Below are 19,485 nucleotides of genomic sequence, written 5' to 3'. Positions count from 1 at the left end.
TTTACAGGAGATATCCAGTATTCCAAAAAGTCCTCCAATTATCATACAATTCCAAAGATGCTGCTTTCTTTTTTTTTTTTTGCCCAGAATCCCTTTTCCATCCTGGTCAGAAGCCCTGAAAATTGTTCATATGTGCTTTGTTACTTATTCTATATACACTAGTCACACTTATTACACAGGTTAAGGGTACGATTGCAACACTCTTTTGAAACCTATTTTCTTTGGGTTTTACTTACATACAAAAACAAATAAAATAAATAAAAATGTCTTTTTTGGTTTTCAATTGACTGGTTGGCTCGGAAGTTGAATAAAAAGGATCTTGTTTTTTTTATATATATATAAATACTGCACTGTTACGTGAGTGTGTCTATTGTTGGAGCAAATTATAAATAAAACAGTTCTCCTTTTTTTAAAAAAAAATGGCTATACTGCAAAATGTATAGAGAAAGGCACTTTTAATGCATCCTGTGTGCATTTTTCTGGCTAAAGGTCACTTTCCTCCTGTGTCTGAGGTGCAGGTTCACTGAAGATGAGGTGAGAGTTAAAATACTGTGGGCAGCATACAGGCATTTAGTTATGTGTCATAGCTGTGCAGCTGAGCTCTGTTGATGGAAGACAGAGTTGGTGGTCTCCTCTCTAGCTGGGGGAGTAGCGGTCAATGGTGCGTGCCTCTGCAGGGAGCTGTTGAGAGGCAGGTGGCAGTGGCAAGACATCCATCTTATCATGTGTGAGGCCTAGGTGCTCTGCAGTCAGTTTGGTCAGTGGATAAAGGCTCTCCATGGCCTTGGCATCTGCCAGCAACTGCTGAGAAGCCTGTGCGAGAAGCTCCGAGGCCTTCTCCTGTTTCAGGCCTAGATGTTCAGCTGCATACTTACTTAGTGGAAAGATGCCCTCAGAGAAGTCCATCTTCAGCTTGCCGTCAGATATGAATCCCCCACCATTCCCTCCACTGCTGTGCATCTTCATGTGACTAATGAGGTTCCGCTGCTGGGCAAATTTGCCACCACATACCTGGCACTCGTATGGCTTCTCACCAGAGTGAATGCGCATATGCTCAGTGAGCCTGTACTGCCTCGTGAAGCGCATGCCACAGGCGTCACAGGCAAAAGGCTTCAAGCCCAGGTGGCTACGCATGTGGCGGGTCATGGTGCCACGCTGGGTGAATTTCTTGCCACAGATGCTGCAGGGGTAAGGGCGGGTCAGCCAGTGGGTCTTCTCGTGCTGTCTTAGGGTTGCCGGATCTTTGTAGGTTTTGTCACAGGAGGCACAGCGATATGGCCGAATCATTTCCCCAATGCCCACTGGATGCAGGTTCTGCCCTGATTTACTGTCTAGGTAGGTGCTGTGGAGGCTGCCAGTGCTGTTCAGGTTTGTGGGTCCATTGGTGCTGGCAGGTTTGTCAGTGCCATTGCTGTTTGGGTTTTCTAGCTCTCCCACATGGTTCAGATCCTCTTCTGCATGGGTTTCCACATGGGCATTGAGCTGCTCAGAGCTGGGAAACCCTTTCCCACATGGAATGCACACATATAGGTTATCTCCAAAACTCTCTGGCTCATAGGGCACATGATACCTCCCACGGGGACCAGGGGGAGATGGCCTGCCTTCACTGCTGCCAGTTTCTTCGCTGCCTGTCCCATTCTCGTCCTCTCCATCACAGGTTACTGGTCTGTCATAGCCTCCCTCACCCAGGTTCAATTTCTCCTCACTGTTTTTGTGGTGATTCATATGTTGGTGGTGCGTTTCTTTTTCCTGATCACCCATGCCCCCACTGTCATCCTCCTCCTCATCATCATCTTCATCCTCCACGCTGTAGGGCATGGGCTCGTTCTTCACCCAGCGGTAAATGTTGGAACCATCCCTGCTGCGGTCTCCTGGTTCTTCTGAGGGCTCGGGGCTCGGGGGGCAAGGGTAAGCCTCCTGGCCCTGAGAACTTGAACGCTGAAAACGAGGAAGTTGGGGCAGTGGGTTGAGGAGGGGAAAAGACCGTGGAGTGAGAGAGCCAGTGTGGTGCACAGCCTCCATTTTCCCTGAGCCATCGGTAGGGCTAAGCAGAGGGCTTGTGCGGTGACTCAGGTCCCCCTCTGGCTCCTCGTTAGGGTGACTCAGATGAGGATGGGTCGAATGTTGCTGGGAGCTGGGGCTCTTCTTGGACAGGTCCAGGCCATATATGGGTGAGCAGTTCCTGTCAACAGAAGGCAAACGTAGACCTGGTTGTGGAGGCAGGGTTGCTTGAGTATGAGGGTAGGGCTGCTGGCCCTGTGTAGGGCCTGGAGCATAAAGCTCTCCTACATGGGGAGCCAGGGAGTGGGGTGGTAGATCCTCCAATGATGGGCCTCGTGGTGTGCTCATCACCCCACCAGGGAAGCAGGGCTGTATTACTGGGGTGGACACTCGCAGCCTTCCCCCCAGCACTCCACTGGGACTCATTTTACTGTAAGGCAGAAACCCAGACGTGGATCGTAAGTGGTATTTCCCAGTTCTTTTTAGCTTTTTTTTGCACAGGGCTACCAAGTCCAGCAGCTGCAAATAACTAGCAGCTGCTAGCACTGCACCTATGTTGGGCTCTGTCGGAGAGGTGGGGTCACCTTCACTTAAGCGTCCTGTGTATATATAGTCAAGGATGACTCGGAAAACACCTGGACTCACCATCTCATGGTCCAGGTTGATAAGGTTGTCATGGACAACAAGGGATTTAAGATAAAGGCTGCTGGCAGCCAGAATGTTCTTATGAGCACGAAATAGAGCATTCTGCACCACTATGATGACATCACACAAGAAGCCTTTGGTGCGTTGCGTGTTCAGTTGCAAGAGGAGGTGCCTAGCATGACTTGGGACTTCCATGGCATCCAGCATTATCTTCAGTCCACCACCTGAAACAGCAAGAAAAAAAGTTCAGACCTTATCCAATAACCATATATAAATCCTAGTATGCTGTTGGGTTTCAAAAATGCTGCTAAGGCCCAAAGTACAGCTGGAAAGCAGCATAGTAAATTGACACTTCAGTTCAGGATTTCATTCTTAGGCCAAATTGTCTTGTTTAATAAGTACTGCTTGAAATGACAACTGAACGCCTATTACTTGAGAAGAGTACCTGAGAGAGGGTGTACATATTTTATTGGTTGGTGTAGAAGAAAGATATAATACTAATAAAAATACACTGCATTTACAGCCGAAATGTGGTCCCTGCGGTTTACCTTCATGCTGTCTTTGCAGAAAACTAATATCAAAATATTTCCGATCCATGGGCCATAAAAAGTCCAAATGAATATTTAAAATTGAGCTCCTAATAAATGAGAAGGGACACAACATCGAGGACGTAGGTGCATGTTGAAAACCCGCAGTATAAAAGCAAAAAAAAGCATAGGTGGAAAACGGCAGTATAAATGTGTTTTCATATTGCTGTCTTCCTGATAAAGCGTTCCAGAGGTGGTGTGTGAAGTTTTAAACAAAGTCTTACTGAAGGTTTTGCAAGTGTGACGAACAGCAGGTATAAACCAGTGGGACAAAAATGTGTCCAATAAAAGATAGGACCCTTTCAGCTCGGTCAAATAAGGAACTACACACACAGGCTTACTGTAAATCTTATCAGAATCACATGGCACAGGGCTGGGGGGCACAAACTCATCTTTATTAACATTATATATAAACAGCATTATTACCAGGGATGTTTAACCAAAAAAAAAAAATCCTTTGCTCTACATTAGATATACAAATCCCTATTACATGACCTACACACATTTACCAGGATGTGTTGTTTAAACACTGCTACAGAGTACATGTACTTTATGTACAAGATAAAACAGATTTCTGGGGTCCCCTAGGGCATGACTTCAGTGATGGGAAACCAGCAGCTAAATAAATAAGGTCAGCTATAGTCATCCCGACATTAGTTCATCCTCTCTTTGTTTATGTATTTGCACGTTCGCTTCTTTTTAGAGGAATAAGGAAGTCTGTATTTATAAGCTGCAATGTCATTTTTCCCTTAATGGTTTAGTGCATGCTAACCATTCTGTAAACTTTTGATTAATGTGCAGAAGAAAACAAAGCGAAGTCAGTCCTATATGTTAGGGAGCATGCACGACCTGGGGTATTTGTTGTTGGTGTTTTTTTTTTTTTTTTTAATATATAAGGTAATGAAAACATTATTATTATTATTATTATTATTATTATTATTATTGGGGGGGGGGGGGGGGGGGTTTACTCTACAAAATCAGGGTGATCCGTGTAAACGTGTGAAAATAACCTGAGGGTAAATATAGCCTGCGTGTGATCACATGCACGGATGAATCGGCCCCTTACACTCGCCTCCAGACGGGGTTGCGCTCCGGACCCAAAGGCGACGCGACGCGACGCGACGCGACGCGCGACATCCTGCGCGCGCAGCTGATCAAGTGCACGCGCCTGAACAGAACCGCGGTTAAAAACACCGGTGTGTACTGACAGTAACTTTGTCGGTAACTCTGTGATTATTCTGGAAGTTAACAAGCTGGCACGCAACAAACAGCATGCAAGCATTCAATAATAATAATAATAATAATAATAATAATAATAATAATAATTTAAACAGAAATAATAACAAGCAAGATTAAGATTAATCAAGGCTCAGCACGACCAAAAAAAAAAACAACAACAACAACAACAATCCTAAGGATAATAGGCTATCAGTCATGAGTGTGTAGGTCTGTAGTGCACCTGTAGCGCAGAGCGCATGTGCGCCGTTTGGTGCATGCTTTAATGCCTTAGTATGGCAGGACGTTTTACGCACTAATTTTTAACACGAAGGAACAGCAATCGCAGTAATAAATCTCAACATATGCAGTAATTACATGTCTAACAATAGCATGCTTAAATTAATATTGAGCCTAGACCCTTTACTTAGATCAAAACTGTAATATCTGTAAGACTCATGTACGTAATGCTCTGGTCACCGAAACTAGTGACCTAACTGACATGCTCTCTGTGCATTTCTTCCCAGATCTCTCTTCATGGGGGAAAAGAAAAAGCCACAGCTTGGGGTTTGCCTCAGTAACTTTTATTAGTAATCCCCTGGATCATCATTTGCAGGTGTAATGTGAAGTGAAAGGACAAAGGGTTAGAGCCTTCCCATTTAAGAGCAAGAGTGTTGGGGGGGAAACCCAAAAACACAAGAATTCATGACTTATTGTCATGCCTCCTCTCTCTCTCTCTCTCTTTCTGTGTGTGTGTGTGTGTGTGTGTGTGTGTGTGTGTGTGTGTGTGTGTGTGTGTGTGGGTTTTGTCACTCACTGCATGCTTGCAGAAATAGCCTAGTAAAATATGCTCAAACAACAATTTTTAAACGAGCTGCGTTAAAGTTGCCTGTTTCTAAATATGACCAATAGAATCAGAATCAACAAGAAGAACAGCTTGTCACATTTTTTGTCGATGAAGGCATTAAACATCCCCTCTTCTCTGTCAGGCGCTCGGAGTGTAGGGTCAGAAAGGGAAGTGGTAGCACAAGTAAATCATGTTTAAAAAGCTTTGTTTGAACTCCACGCGTAAACACTTCTATCCTCCTGTACACGTCCCTGCACGTGTTCCTTACACACCGGGATTGGACGGACCGGTCTCTTGAACACACGCAGGCCTGAAATCAGTCATCGATAACTGAATGTCAGATACCTTCCATACCAACACCTTGCATTTACCTTACGAGTCCTATGATTAATACTAATGACCTGTCAAAATACAGTCCTAATCTTAATCCTAATAATCACTTTTCACATCAGCAGTGTTTGTTTTAGTGAAGCCCGTTAACTAAAACACTTTACCTATCAAATTAAACAGGTGTAAACACGGACATTAGAGTCTTGCTAGGAATAAAGTGAAATACGCTGTAGCCTAAGAAGCATGTGCCTGCAGGTTATAGTAAACCCTTATTCAGAACAGCAATAACCTTGTTCCCAATATATAGTCTGGGTGTGATGGACTAATTTGCTATATTTGGTATGATCCATGCTCTTGCTTTAGGACGGCCCGTGGGCCCTATTTTGGAGGGTTTGGTATTCATTAGGCCCTGTGTTTTGTCTGTGTTGTCACTTGGCTGGTTTTGGGTTGAGGCAGGGGTCTAAAAGTGAGGGAATTAAAATCTGTCTGTGCCTACATCCCTCTTACTTCCTCTCTCTCTCTCTCTCTCTCTCTCTCTCTTTCCGCTCTCAGTCTGTCTGTCAGCTCTTGACCACAAATTCATCCTCCCTTTGAGATTGATTTTGTCCTTAGTGTTCAACAAGTCATCTTATCCCATATCTCACGTTATGTTATTGAGACTTATAAAGAAGTGTTTACAGGTCGGTTTAATAGTAGTTATATAGGTAGTAGCCTAATTTTATAGTTCAGCATTGAAAACTTATAGGCTGTAACAGCTGATCAAATGGCTCAGTTGGGAATAGAAACGGAAAACCATCATTATAGAAAAGGAGGTGTGGGGGGTTAAAAAAATACATGTTTGCATTTGTTTTTAAGTGTATAAGCTCCAGAAAATAATCAGAGCGAAATGAAATAATTGAATCCTAACCGAAAAAGTCTATAGATAGATAGATAGATAGATAGATAGATAGATAGATAGATAGATGACACGTTTTCCATGAAACAAATATTTGTACGAGTACCAAGATGACGAACTAATTACTGGTTTAATATACAGTAATAATCTAAACTGATGTCAAACAAGTTATGACCAATAAATAAATAAATAACTGCAGTTATCATTTCATCCAAATAAACATTTAGGACGATGTGTGAATGGGATCTAAAACACTAAATAACAAATAAAGGTTTGACTTTAAATCAGCACGACATTTGAGCGGCTCCACTTAACAAACACGATGACGTAATTTAAATGCGCATCTTTTTAGTCCTTAATTAATAAAGCTGTATTTCCTACAGTCCGGTTTTTGCCTCAATATCGCGCGCACATTTGAGCTGCTCGAAGGAGAAAGTGCAGAACACACACACACACACACACACACACACACTCGCGATCTCCAAGTTCATTCACAAATCCCCTTAACACTGCTCCAGCCGTTTTTAACACACAGCTCTATTTTCAGTCACATTCTTAAACGTTTTCCTTCAGGCAAAAGAAAGAAAGAAAGAAACTCGGATCTAACAGTGTCACTGAAACAAACACTCTGTTATCCTGCCTGGACAATACTGTAGTCCCCTGCTCTTTCTCCTCAACTCCTAAAGACATCTTGTCGTTTTTGCGCCACTGTTCTATTTTGGCTCCATTTTCATCATCTGCTTTTTGAAGTATTGCTTTAAACTATTTAAATCTTTCATATATTATTTTTTCTTCTTCTTCTTCGCAAGCCTATAACAGACAATAAATCAACAGGCTCATGAACATGCTCTTTGGGGGGGGGACCTCCAGACTTTAATTCTTCATATTAATCCCCCTCAAGTTCACTTCACTACTTTCACAGGCACGAAGTTAATATTATAACATGGCACGAGTTTCACTGATCTCTTATTCATGCTTCATCACAATACACTCAAATAACTCAGAATAATGCTTCACGTGCTTTTTGAAAACAAACAGCACTCACATCAGCATCCATGCCTGGCCACAATGCGACACTCTGATACCCAAACTCTGTGTGTCTGGTCACTTATAGGAACCAAATTAGACAAATTAAATATAGCTTGCATTTTGTGTTTGCTCGATAGCTTAATAGCCTAATGACACCTTTAGAGCTGAAGTCTGTAACACAGTAGTGCACAGGCTGCGTGATAAGGTTATTAGATCATGAGGAATGTTGAACACAACATAAAAGTGCTATAAGTGAACTTTGAAAACGTTTGGTTCTCTTTTATGACTGGTCATGCCACTAATGCAGATGCACAATAATAATAATAATAATAATAATAATAACCTAAGAATTAATCTAAGAGATATGCATGCTTCTATGGAAGCAGTGGATTTTAAAAATAAAGCCGAGGTAAAATACATATATAAGCGTTTCATTTTATATATATATATATATATATATATATATATATATATATATATATATATATATATATATATGCTGCACATGTATATAAGGAGTTACCTGGATACCCGAGATCTTCTGCCATCCGCTCTGAGTCTCCGGTAATGATCATCTCAGCGCTCTAATGCACGCATTTCTGACGTCTCAACTCTGAACTGCCAGCCTCCAAAAACCATGCCAGTTTTCCGCACACGACTGCCAACTCTTTTTTTTTTTTAAGATTATTAATTGCTATGAATGTTGTTCGCCCTCCCCTCCTCTCTCTCTCTCTCTCTCTCTCTCTGTTGTCAGGATTGCTTGCTCACTCTCCACCTCTTTCCCTCCTCCTATAAAATATGTGCCCTCACTACAGCATGACTTTTTTTTATTATAGTAATTTCCTATTTATTTTTTTTCTTTCTTCTGTGTGGGTCTATGTAAAAAGGCGAATGGAGCTGATGATGCACTGTGCTTTAGCCCTGTGCTGTGTGTGATGTCAGTCTACAATAAAACCCAAAAGGTAAAAGCAAGGGCAGGAACTAACAGTGACCCTAACTTGAACTTCGCAACACTTCGTTGCCTCGCCTTAAAGAGACAGGCGTTTTTATTGTATAGCTTACACCCGCTCACTTCGATAGAAAAACAGGCAGGGGAAGCGACACAAGGCATCTTCTTCATCGTGTAGTACAGTCTGGGGAGAAAGGGCCCAGCTTTACCTTGTCTGAGTCTTATGCTGCCTCATGTCAGTTTTTCAAATCAATTCCCAGGAATAAATAATAAAGCCATAATGAAGTAATTCATGTAGTCTGATTACAGCTGGGGGAATTTTTTCAAATACAGGAGGAAGAAAGTTTCTGGACTGATACTGAATGGAACATTTATAGAGAAATTTATAGAGGTCTAAGCTTGAAATATATATATATATTTTCATTTCATTACGAATAGAAAACGCATGGTAGTGCATTTGTGTTCTTTCTAAAAGTATTTTAAAATAAGCAGACTTGTTCACTTTGTGTGTGTGTGTGTTTTAAGTGAAGCAATTTAGCCTATTCAGTTGTTTGGTTGTTGTTAGAAGTCGTTATACCTTCAAACTCAAGCTGTTTCTTGCCTGATGATATGGATAAACAGTCATTATGCAGTACATCTTTCCAAAGGGACACATTGACTACTCTATCTGTGTGTGTGTGTGTGTGTGTGTGTGTGTGTGTGTGTGTGTGTGTGTGTGTGTGCGTTTATTAAAGCTATATATACTGTATATATGGTAACATCTAGGCTATGAAACCACTCTTAGAAACAACTTTATTTGTTTTGTTTTGTTTTTATAAATTATCTGCCTTATAGGTTAGCTACTTGTCTAACTGAATTAGTTATTTATACTGAATTGAGTGTCAAAAGATCAAATTAATGCCATACATGAGTTAGGCCTGTAGATTTGTGACTGTGTAAAAATGAGTAAGTGATTCAGTGAGGAATCAGTCGTGCCTGGTAAAGCTGAACCGCTTTAGCAAACTTTCCTCCAGCAAGAATTACTTTTATTTAAAAAAAAAAAAAATTCCGTCTCATTTTGTCCCAAAACGGTGTCACCAGAGGTGTGAACTTTATTCTTCTGAATTTAACCCCTGTAACCTCACACAGGAAACTGTCATGACAGTAAACTAGTTTACCCTTGGCCTAATTTAGATATTTACACTAGATGCTGTTAAAGTATATGCAACATATTATTAGCCTATTTTGAGCTATTTTTAGTTTATTTATATATATATATATATATATATATATATATATATATATATATATATAAATATATATATATAATGTAAGTTATTGTCTGTTTCAAATTATTTAAAGGCGTCCTAAATAATAATAATAATAATAATATAATAATAATGATAATAATAATAGCTGCAGAAATCTCTCATCAGTGTTCAGACGCCACGCGTGCGTGTCCTGCGTCTCCATGGTAACGGCGTACCGGTCTCGCGCTCAATAAAGCTCACCTAAAACATGGCGGCTGCAGGTAGGCAGGCGGGCGGGCGGGCTGCACTCAGGGCTGCTTTCCGAACCGCTCACCGCTGCACTCAGCCAGCATGTCCAAAAACAGCAAACTATTCTGACATATTATTTAGAATGCGGATTAACACGCAGCCACAGTCGCACTCCAGAGCTCTCTCTCTCTCTCTCTCTCTCTCTCTCTCTCTGTCTGTCTGTCTGTCTGTGTGTGTCCTTTTATTTTTAACCCACCTCGGAGTCATGTCTGATGGACCGCTCGGCTCAGTTCTCTCTCTCTCTCTCTCTCTCTCTCTGCAGGAGTTCCTCATCCACAGATATCCAACAAGTCCTCTTCTGATCGCTACCTTGAGTTATGGTGGAGTCTGGGTTCTTCTTCTTCTTCTTCTTCTTCCCCTCTCTGTGTGTCTCGCTCTCTTTCTGACTCCGCACGTGCCGCGGTTTGTGTATCGGACGTTCCGGTTGGATCTGTTCTCAGTGCTGAGTGTTGCGACCTGCTGCTGACCGCGCGCGCAGCGACACCTACCGGTTAACGCATGCGCTGTGAGCGCTGCACCGGAGAGCGTCAGCAGCTCGCGCAGCCAAACCGTGAACTTTGACTATCTCCAACATCGTTCGCAAAATGTATACATGCAATCTGCAGCCGTGTCTGCTCCTTTAATCCGCTCCACCTGTGCTGTGGCCTCCAGCCTGGACTGTGCGGAAGCCTCAGACACATGCAGAGAAGTGCTGCAGAGCAAAGATGCTTTCAGAAAGGATTCATTAAAAAAAAAATTCTGCATTTAGAACAAATACTGTAAACAGCAGTAAGGAGGAGTGAATGAAGCAGAGTCAGTATTTGCTGTAAAAAAAATAGTAGTCTGAGGTACACTGAGTGCAGTTTGATAAGGACATGAGCTGGAGGTTTTACTGAGCATCTTACAGAACCAGAACCAGTTCTTCTGGACACTTTGATTGTCAGACTTGCTTCTTAATTTTGCACCAAAACCCAGCCGCCTTCATTATGTTTTTTTTGTCTGAAAAGTGCCTCTGATGTAATCCGCTGCTTTCTTTCCTGGCTGACCAGCATTTTTCTGTGACATTTAATTTTATGCTGGAAAACTAATGTTTAGAATCTAAAATGTTTTTGTCTTGACTTAATAATGTAGAAGTCATCAAATAAAAATCTGTAGCAAAATATGGCCTGAGACTTTTGCACAGTGTGTGTGTGTGTGTGTGTGTGTGTGTGTGTGTGTGTGTGTGTGTGTGTGAGAGAGAGAGAGAGAGAGAGATATTAGATTAGATAGAACTTTATTGATCCCTCAGGGAAATTAAATGAAACATATATATATATATATATATATATATATATATATATATATATATATATATATATATATATATATATATATTACTCTGTTATATTAACAGACAGAGCAATAAGTTGTGGGCAAATTTCTGATTTTTTTTTCAATCAGAAATGCTATAAAGATATTTATGCCAAAACTCCTGAAAGCTAGAAAAGCTACCTTGTAATTTTTAAGGGCAGTATGTTCCCAGCAACATCATTATGACATTAAAATGCTTTTGAAGAGAGATTTACAAAGTCCATGCTTATCCTTTATGGATAAAAACCAAGGACAACTTTTTTTTTTGCTCTTTTTTATCTTTTTCGATTAATGCCAGTAGCCTCATATATTATGAAGTTCCAGCTTTATTTTGCTGGCTGTAGGTTTGTTGTTTTGAGGAGAGTTGAAGTACAAACAGGGCCCTTTTCTGTAGTAATAATAATAATAATAATAATAATAATAATAATAATAATAATATCACAACTTTATTTATTTATTTATTTATTTAGTGAAGATAATCCAGTATGAGGAAGATATGCACATTTATTTATTTAAGGCTGCAGAGCTTTTTATTGCTGAAATTCCCACTGGTGTATTAAAATGTAGATTGTATTTCTCATTTAAAAACTGCAGTGAGATTCATGTTATGTATAAATTGCTTATACAGTCTTAGAAACTTTCAGGTTCTTCTGCCGAAACACAGAAACGTTTTATGGAGAAACCAGAGTGTTTCACTAATCTGAATGGGTTCCAAGTGGAACCAAATTATCCGTAATTATCTGATGAACCCTTCAAGAACCACCGAAAACTTTTTTTTTTTCTTAGACTACACTTGGCTTTGAAGTTACTGAGGTTTGGATTTCGCCCAATTCAAGTGGCAATTAAGTTTATAGGAACTGTAACAACCTCATTAGTGGCTGATCGTGACCCTTAGCACAGGAGCATCATTTATTAAACAAGCAGACTCCTGGCAAAACTTCACCTACCTCTGAGAGATCTCAGTCCCCATTTTGAGAACAATGATAACATGGTGTTGTCATTAAAAAAGGTAATGATGTAATGATTAATCATTTTATCATTTGAAGTCAGCTTACCCAAACAGTCAAGAAAAAAATCCCCCCCCCAAAATGTAAAAATGTTCAGTTGTTTCATGGGTGACATTGTTGTTTCTAAGTGGATGAAAGTTGTAATTAAAATCAGTTGTAGGGATTGTGACTGTGCACTTTGTAGAACTGAGCACTCTGACTTCCTGAATAATCCGAATGGCCAGTGAGACGTCACTGCTCATTTCTAGCATTGTTACTAATTATACAAATCAGACACTTCAGACTGGCTTCAGCAAATTCACTCAAGTGTTGCCGTTCACTACAGCTGTCATATTATCTGTATGGCTATGTTCATCATTCATCGTTTTAGCAGCGTATGGGTTGTGGTTCTGTGCAGAGATGATGATTGCGAGAGACACTCACCTGACAGTAGTCTGCCTCTGACCTTTGAATCACTTTAGCAGATGACTGATGTCCGTTCCAGGGCCTTTCCTTTTGAATTACCTAAGATCAAGATGCTGCTCTTTCACAAGAGTGGTCAAAGTCACAGGAGTCCAGCTTAAAAGAAGAGGAGGTATTGTCTTTCACTTCCAGTTTCCCTTGATGAACTGTTGATAACCTCAGTGACACAGATAGGCAAAGCTAGACAAAGGACAGATGTGAGCCCTCCAGCACCTGGCTGTTTTTCAGTTCACTTTTAACGCCAAAGTATGGAATATAATTCATAAGCCATAAGTATCGGTGGCAGAAACAGTGGTTAAAGATAGCACACAATAGCGTAGGAGAAAGCTGTAAGGTGCAGTATGATGCTTCACTGCTTGACCTTTTTGACTTGGATTCCTAAAATAAATGTGGGTCATCATGAGGTGTTACCATGCAGCAATCTTCAGAGCAGGTTTTATTTTTCACGTTTCTGGGGCTGATAGCTGAAGTTAAATTGTAATGCTAAACTGAAAGGAGAAAGAGATTATTTCATCTGCAGTCTTTATTGATGGATGAAAAACAAATCAAACCATCCGTTCATTCATCTTCAATAACTGTTTTATTCTGATGAGAGTGAATCCGCAATCTGTCCTGGGAACACTGGGCATGAGGTGGGAATACACCAAGGATGGGACACCAGTCCAGTCCAGGGCACACAACATGAATACACAGTAATATAAAATAACAGCAAAATGCACATAAATGCTCAGATGCACTGTTCTTTATCATATCCTCTTTATCGAGGCCTCTGCCAGACTTTAAATCCAACTTGTCAAAACACTATTTAAAGAAACCTCAGTTAAAGCCCGTGTTGAATGACGAACTCTAATCGAACTGTCAGCACTTATACACCTCCAGACTGATACTGTAAGCAGTGATTTAATTTGAATTAACACAGAATACACAGAGCAACTTCCTTACGGGCTGGTGTTGGAAAACCCCAGGTAGACACAAAGCTACATTTAACAATAATACTACTGATATTACTTAAGCAGGTTGTAATATATATATATATATATATATATATATATATATATATATATATTTTTTTTTTTTTTAAGGAATTGTGAAAAAAAGATGTAGCTTGAGAGGAAACTTAAAGCTAGACGGCCTTTCGATTTCATAAAATTGGTGAAATTTAGTTCCCTCTGAAATTTGGTCATCGTGATACATGTTTATTTCTGTAATATCTCAAAAAAAAAGGCCATTCTGTGGCTGGGAAGTTATTTAATTTGAGGGGATTCCCGAGCAAATAACGTGCATGAAATCACTCACTTCACACATTCAAGCAGACAGAGGAAGTCCGTGTGTGCATGTGCAGGTTTACCTTCTTCTTCTTTTGGGTTTTACAGCAGCTGGCATCCACAGTGTTGCATTACTGCCATCTACAGGTTTACCTTTGAGCATGCACGTCGCTAAATGAACAGCTGATCACACCAAGGTGCTTGCTGACCGCCGATATTTATTAGTTCGGTCCTGCGTTTCCTTTCCTTCGTATATAACATAACGTCTTTTCTTCTCACTTTCCGTTACTGTAGTCGGTCTTTCACGTTTCATTCGCACACTCACGTCCTCCAGTTTTCTCTCCTGTTTCAAATTTGTATCCCACAATGCTTTGCGTACAAACGGGGAAAGCCCACCACGTGATGCATGACGCAGTATCTTGAATTGCGTCATGGTGAAGCAGGAAAAAATAGAGGAGAATTTAGGGCCACGTGGCCTTAAATTCATTAATTGTTCTATTTAAAAAAAACTAATAAAATTGGAAGTCTGTGATTCGAATTCAGTAGCTTTCGGTCCACTAAACAAAAATAATTGGGTGTCAGGGAAAATTCTTTTTATGACCTACACTTGAAAAAAAAATTGACTGCGAGTTGGCCTAGTGGTTAGGGTGCCCACATTTCAACCAGGAGATTGTGAGTTCTACTCGCAGTCGGGTCATACCATCATAAAAACGCTAGCTACTACCATCTGGCAAGGCACACTGCAATACAGGTGCGAGCGGGGAAGTAAAAACTCTCACAGTTACCAGAGAACTAACCCCCCACTGTAACCCTAGCTGTATAGGCAAGCGGCTGAGGGCTATCGAAACGGAGATCGGTGCCACACCCATACGCCTTAAAGAGCTGGCTAGTACTGGAACAGGAGACTGCCTGGGAAGACCAAACTCTGGTGTGAGAGGGAGTTTGACTTTTTTGACACTTGAAAAATCTGAAAGGCAGTCTACGTTTAATGCAAAAATTCCAAGTGATATAAAAATAGTAGGGAAAAGTTTTCAATTCCTTGTTTGTTTGTTTTTTGTTTGCATTAGGTAAATATTTTTGCCACTTGCTGAAGTTAAATCTCATCTCAGTATCTCTAGCCGCTTTATCCTGTTCTACAGGGTCGCAGGCAAGCTGGAGCCTATCCCAGCTGACTACGGGCGAAAGGCGGGGTACACCCTGGACAAGTCGCCAGGTCATCACAGGGCTGACACATAGACACAGACAACCATTCACACTTACGGTCAATTTAGAGTCACCAGTTAACCTAACCTGCATGTCTTTGGACTGTGGGGGAAACCGGAGCACCCGGAGGAAACCCACGCGGACACGGGGAGAACATGCAAACTCCGCACAGAAAGGCCCTCGCCGGCCACGGGGCTCGAACCCGGACCTTCTTGCTGTGAGGCGACAGCGCTAACCACTACACCACCGTGCCGCCCCTGAAGTTAAATCTTTGCGATATTCACTTTTTTCCTCACTATTGTCCATGATTTGACTCCATAGCCACACAGCCTCACACAGCTTCAGGGTGTGATCCTGAGCTCAGGTTTCTGTCTGATTGGACTCCATGTCTGGGGAAGCCATGGCCCAGTGGTTAGAGAAGCAGCTCTAGGACCAAAAGGTTGCTGGTTTGATTCCCTGGACCAGCAGGAATGGCTGAATTACCCTTGTGTAAGGCACAACTGCTCCCCAAGCTGCTCTGGTACAGTATGTTGTCTGTCGCTCTGGATAAGAGCGTCTGCTAAATTCCTTTAATGTAATGAGCGGAGTTGCTGTGTCTGTTCTCCGTGTGGGTTTCCTCCAGGTTCTTCAGTTTTTTCTCATCTCTCAGAACTATACTAGTCTAAGTTGTGCTCGGTGTGGATGAGTGTGTGAAAGCATCTATGGTGTCCAGGGTGTATTCCTACCTCATATCCATTGTTCCTGGGACACGCTCTGGATCCACCATGATCAGGATGAAGTAGTTACTGATGATGAAAGAACAAAAGATATTGCATCATAAAGCACCTTATGGTTTGGAAAAGTAAAGGAACATAACAGGTTAAATTAAAATGGGGTAAGGTGAGAGGATTTACATTGTCTACTGTGATACTGTAATATCTGGTGCAGGTAAACTGCCAAACACATCAACAAGAACAACTATTTGTATATCTTGTGTTAGTTTTCCCTGGGCTCCACAGGGTCCACGACATTTTGTTTCAGTGCACACTGGGAATGATTAATAACATTCCAATTAAGTTATTCTTACTCCATAAGGGTCTGGCGGATGGCCTGAAGTCAATGCAGAGGAGTTTGGGAACTGGGGTGAAGAGGGTAAGATTTAACCAGAGCATCCCCTCCATGGCAGAATGATGAGCACTCTGTCTATTTGTGGTCTGCTCACATGCACGAACATTGACCCGTTGCTGCCAGACTCACTCCGTTCGAATCAGTATCACACTACGAATTGTGCAGTAGGACTGACATTTACACACACCCTGTCCTAATTCACTTTAATGAGATGTGCTGAGACAGCTTTAGTGCATGGGCATGCACCAGGGGGATGATTTGCATCCTCTTAGTCTTTTGTGAGAGAACCCTGGCCGACACGCGGCTCCATCCTGCGCTGGAAGTGTGTGCCGCTTAGTGGAGATGAAAGCTAAATTGAAGGACCTTCGTGATTGATAGCGATGATATGAGCGCGGGCTTTAATTGGGCACGTTGGGATTGGCGAAAAGGCATGTGCACCACTTGCTGGCCAACTGCTTCTCTGCGGAACTCAACGGCCCAGTGGTGCGACTCGTTCAAAATACCTTCGCAGGCATGTGTCTATTGTTACCAGATGTCACTCTGAAACGTGGCCTTTTTTGTTTCAGAGTGTTTAAGAGTGTGTCGTGTACCATGGCCCCATGCCTCCCATGTGTATCCTATGTTCTTGGCTGGTTCCCTTCTTTCCCAATGCCAGGTGCTGTCGCAGTGGAGCTGGTGGTTATGGGCTCTGTGTGTGTGCACAGCGGACCCGCCAGATGATAGTCTGCAGGGCACATGGCTGTACACTGAACAATCTCGGCTGCCTTCTCTCTCCTCATTAGCCCTACACAGACCAGCCATACGCTCCCCCTAATACACACACCGCAAATGGGAAGAGTGGCCTTTGTTTTCTGTGTCCTACACACAACCCTTGTCGAACCACCTCCTTTTCTCTCCTCTCCACCATGTAAATCTCTTTTCTGGCTTAATTCTCGCTGAAATCCATATGGTGTGTGACATCATGAGGCCAGGAAGTAAAGAGTGAGAAAGACAGACCAAATGAGAGCAAGGGAAAGAGAACGATTGCACCTCCAGGTCTCTGTGTAAGTGATGTCAGCAGAGAAGCATGCTAGGAGGCCTGTTGGGGGGCGAGGGGAGCAGGTTGGAAGTGTTTTCACTTTTCTAGATTTCACTCCCACCTGTATAATCAGAGTACAGTGGGGAAAGTAGTAGGGGTGCTTGTGGACTCACTGAGAACTGCTTTGCATTCTGGGGTTGTCCCTCTACAGGAATGGGGAATGTTTGCACTCACTCATCATACACATGTATTCTCACTTTCACGCCATATCCTGTTGGCACGCTTGCTCTCTTGGCAGTGAAGTTCAGTTTGGCATATGGTACGCATGGATTTTTTTTTTTTTTTTGGCCACCTCATGGAAAAAGGTAAGCGCACCCTCACACAACATTTTTAAGAGTTCTGAATGCTACTGATGAAAAGTCATTAGCCATAACTACTGATGAAAGCCTACATGTACATCATGGGAGCCTATAGGATAGATTTGATCCTTCTTGAGCTCTTGATGAGTGCAATGCGTGCAGTATAGTAATGCATGGAGACCTGGAAGAGAAACAGACTTGACATCTGGGATATACGTTAAAGGCTCGCAATGTGAAAAACCGTTTGCACCAAGTTGCCTTAATGAGACAAAAGTGCACATTCTACATCTGTTTGTATTGAACCATGAGATTTTCCATGTTTATACGCTATGATAGACAGAATCTAGGATTTCTCCTCCTACTCCTCAGTGGACTTCACGTCTGTTTCCGCTGCCCTCTCTTTCTCCCCCACTCCCCACTCTGTCTTGCTCCATCTCAGCTCCATCCAACTGCTCTGCTCTGTTTATCTCTATCTCTCTCATCCTCTTAGTCTCTCTCACTGACGAGTCGCAATCTGCGCACCAGGCCTTTTTGTCTGACAGCCTCCCTCCCCTCCTGCGTTCGCTCGCTGGGTGAACTCTTCAGCTTTGTTGGGAGGTCCTGGTCTCCATACCACCACCACCACTATCCCCCTTCCTGCCAGCTCTCTATCAGCACGTACACACACACACACACACACACACACACACACTACCCCTCTCCTCTCCTCTGATTAATGGCAGAGCTGGGGAGTATGCCAGGCCAGTTCCTTGCTTAGTGAAGTGAAGGGAGAGGAGAGGAAGGGAAGGCAAGGCGAGGCAGGGCTGCTGCAGCTGTGGTTTTGGAGTCTGTGTCTCGGCCCCTGCTCTGCCCCCTTTCTCTCTCCATCTCCTCTCTGGCTCCTCCAGGGACACACGCCTTGGCCAGGCCCCAGGAACCAAGAACCAGGGAGTCAGGACCAGGGGGACAAAAAAGGGGAAACAAGAACGCAAGGCTATGATGTATAGCGGGGGCTATTGTACGGGCGAATGAGGGTGAGTTGAAGGGAAATGGCAAGATGTTCAAGTTTTTTGGCAGGCATTAAAGATAGTTCAGAAAAGTTCGGGGGACAGCAGGAATGCCAGGAAAGTTTTAAAGAATGATAGGTTACACTTACATTGAAATGATATGTGATGAGCTGATGATAGTAGATGGAACATTCTTCGTCAGTTATTTATAGAGTATATTCGAATCCCTTAAGTTTAGAGGAAATAACTTATGAGGTCAGAGGAAACCCTCAAGGAGTGTTGTGTCCTTTTTTAGGATATAAATGTTAAGTACACTTTAGATACAGTATATGGAGGTGTTATACCATGTGGATTTCAGTATTCTGTGCTGTTTTGATGTACTCTCTCTCTCTCTTTTAATGTTTTATGAGCTGTAGGGCTGCGGTGTGCTGACCTCGCTCTCACCCCGGTGCCACCCAGCCAGTGCGGGACTCAGGCGCGATTGGCCCCTGCCAAAACTCCTCAGCGGCACATCTGCTATCCATAAACGCCAGCCACTCACTTCATCTCCTTCGCCCACCCCCTACCTCCTCCTTTTCTCCCGGTGGTTTATTTCTGCTTTGCCATCGGAGCAGGCCATGTACTGTTCTGCCATGTTGGTGGGTTTTTTTTTTCCTCCTGATTCTGCCCAAGTAAGCAGTGGTTCTTCTCTTATTCCTGTCCTTCGCAACCTC

At 42.5% G+C, this 19,485-nt stretch overlaps 1 protein-coding gene across 2 annotated transcripts; it reads right to left on the bottom strand.

The window, feature by feature from the left end:
- Window positions 1-274: 274 nt before the first annotated feature.
- Window positions 275-10,396, bottom strand: hic1 (hypermethylated in cancer 1). Of its 2 annotated transcripts, none has more exons than XM_060944001.1 (2): window positions 10,233-10,396; window positions 275-2,870 (listed from the first exon to the last, which is right to left on the bottom strand). In XM_060944001.1, exon 2 carries the CDS (start codon window positions 2,851-2,853, stop codon window positions 637-639), a length of 2,217 nt encoding a protein of 738 aa, XP_060799984.1. In that variant the 5' UTR covers window positions 2,854-2,870; window positions 10,233-10,396; the 3' UTR covers window positions 275-636. The 2 variants fall into 2 exon arrangements, with proteins under 2 accessions (XP_060799984.1, XP_060799983.1); XM_060944000.1 differs by lacking the exon at window positions 10,233-10,396 and adding an exon at window positions 8,073-8,124.
- Window positions 10,397-19,485: the final 9,089 nt, after the last annotated feature.

Source organism: Neoarius graeffei, chromosome 17 (assembly GCF_027579695.1).
Source record: "Neoarius graeffei isolate fNeoGra1 chromosome 17, fNeoGra1.pri, whole genome shotgun sequence".
Classification (NCBI taxonomy): Eukaryota; Metazoa; Chordata; class Actinopteri; order Siluriformes; family Ariidae; genus Neoarius; species Neoarius graeffei.
The sequence above is the reverse complement of the archived record's forward strand: the minus strand, read 5'-3'. Positions and strand labels throughout refer to the sequence as shown.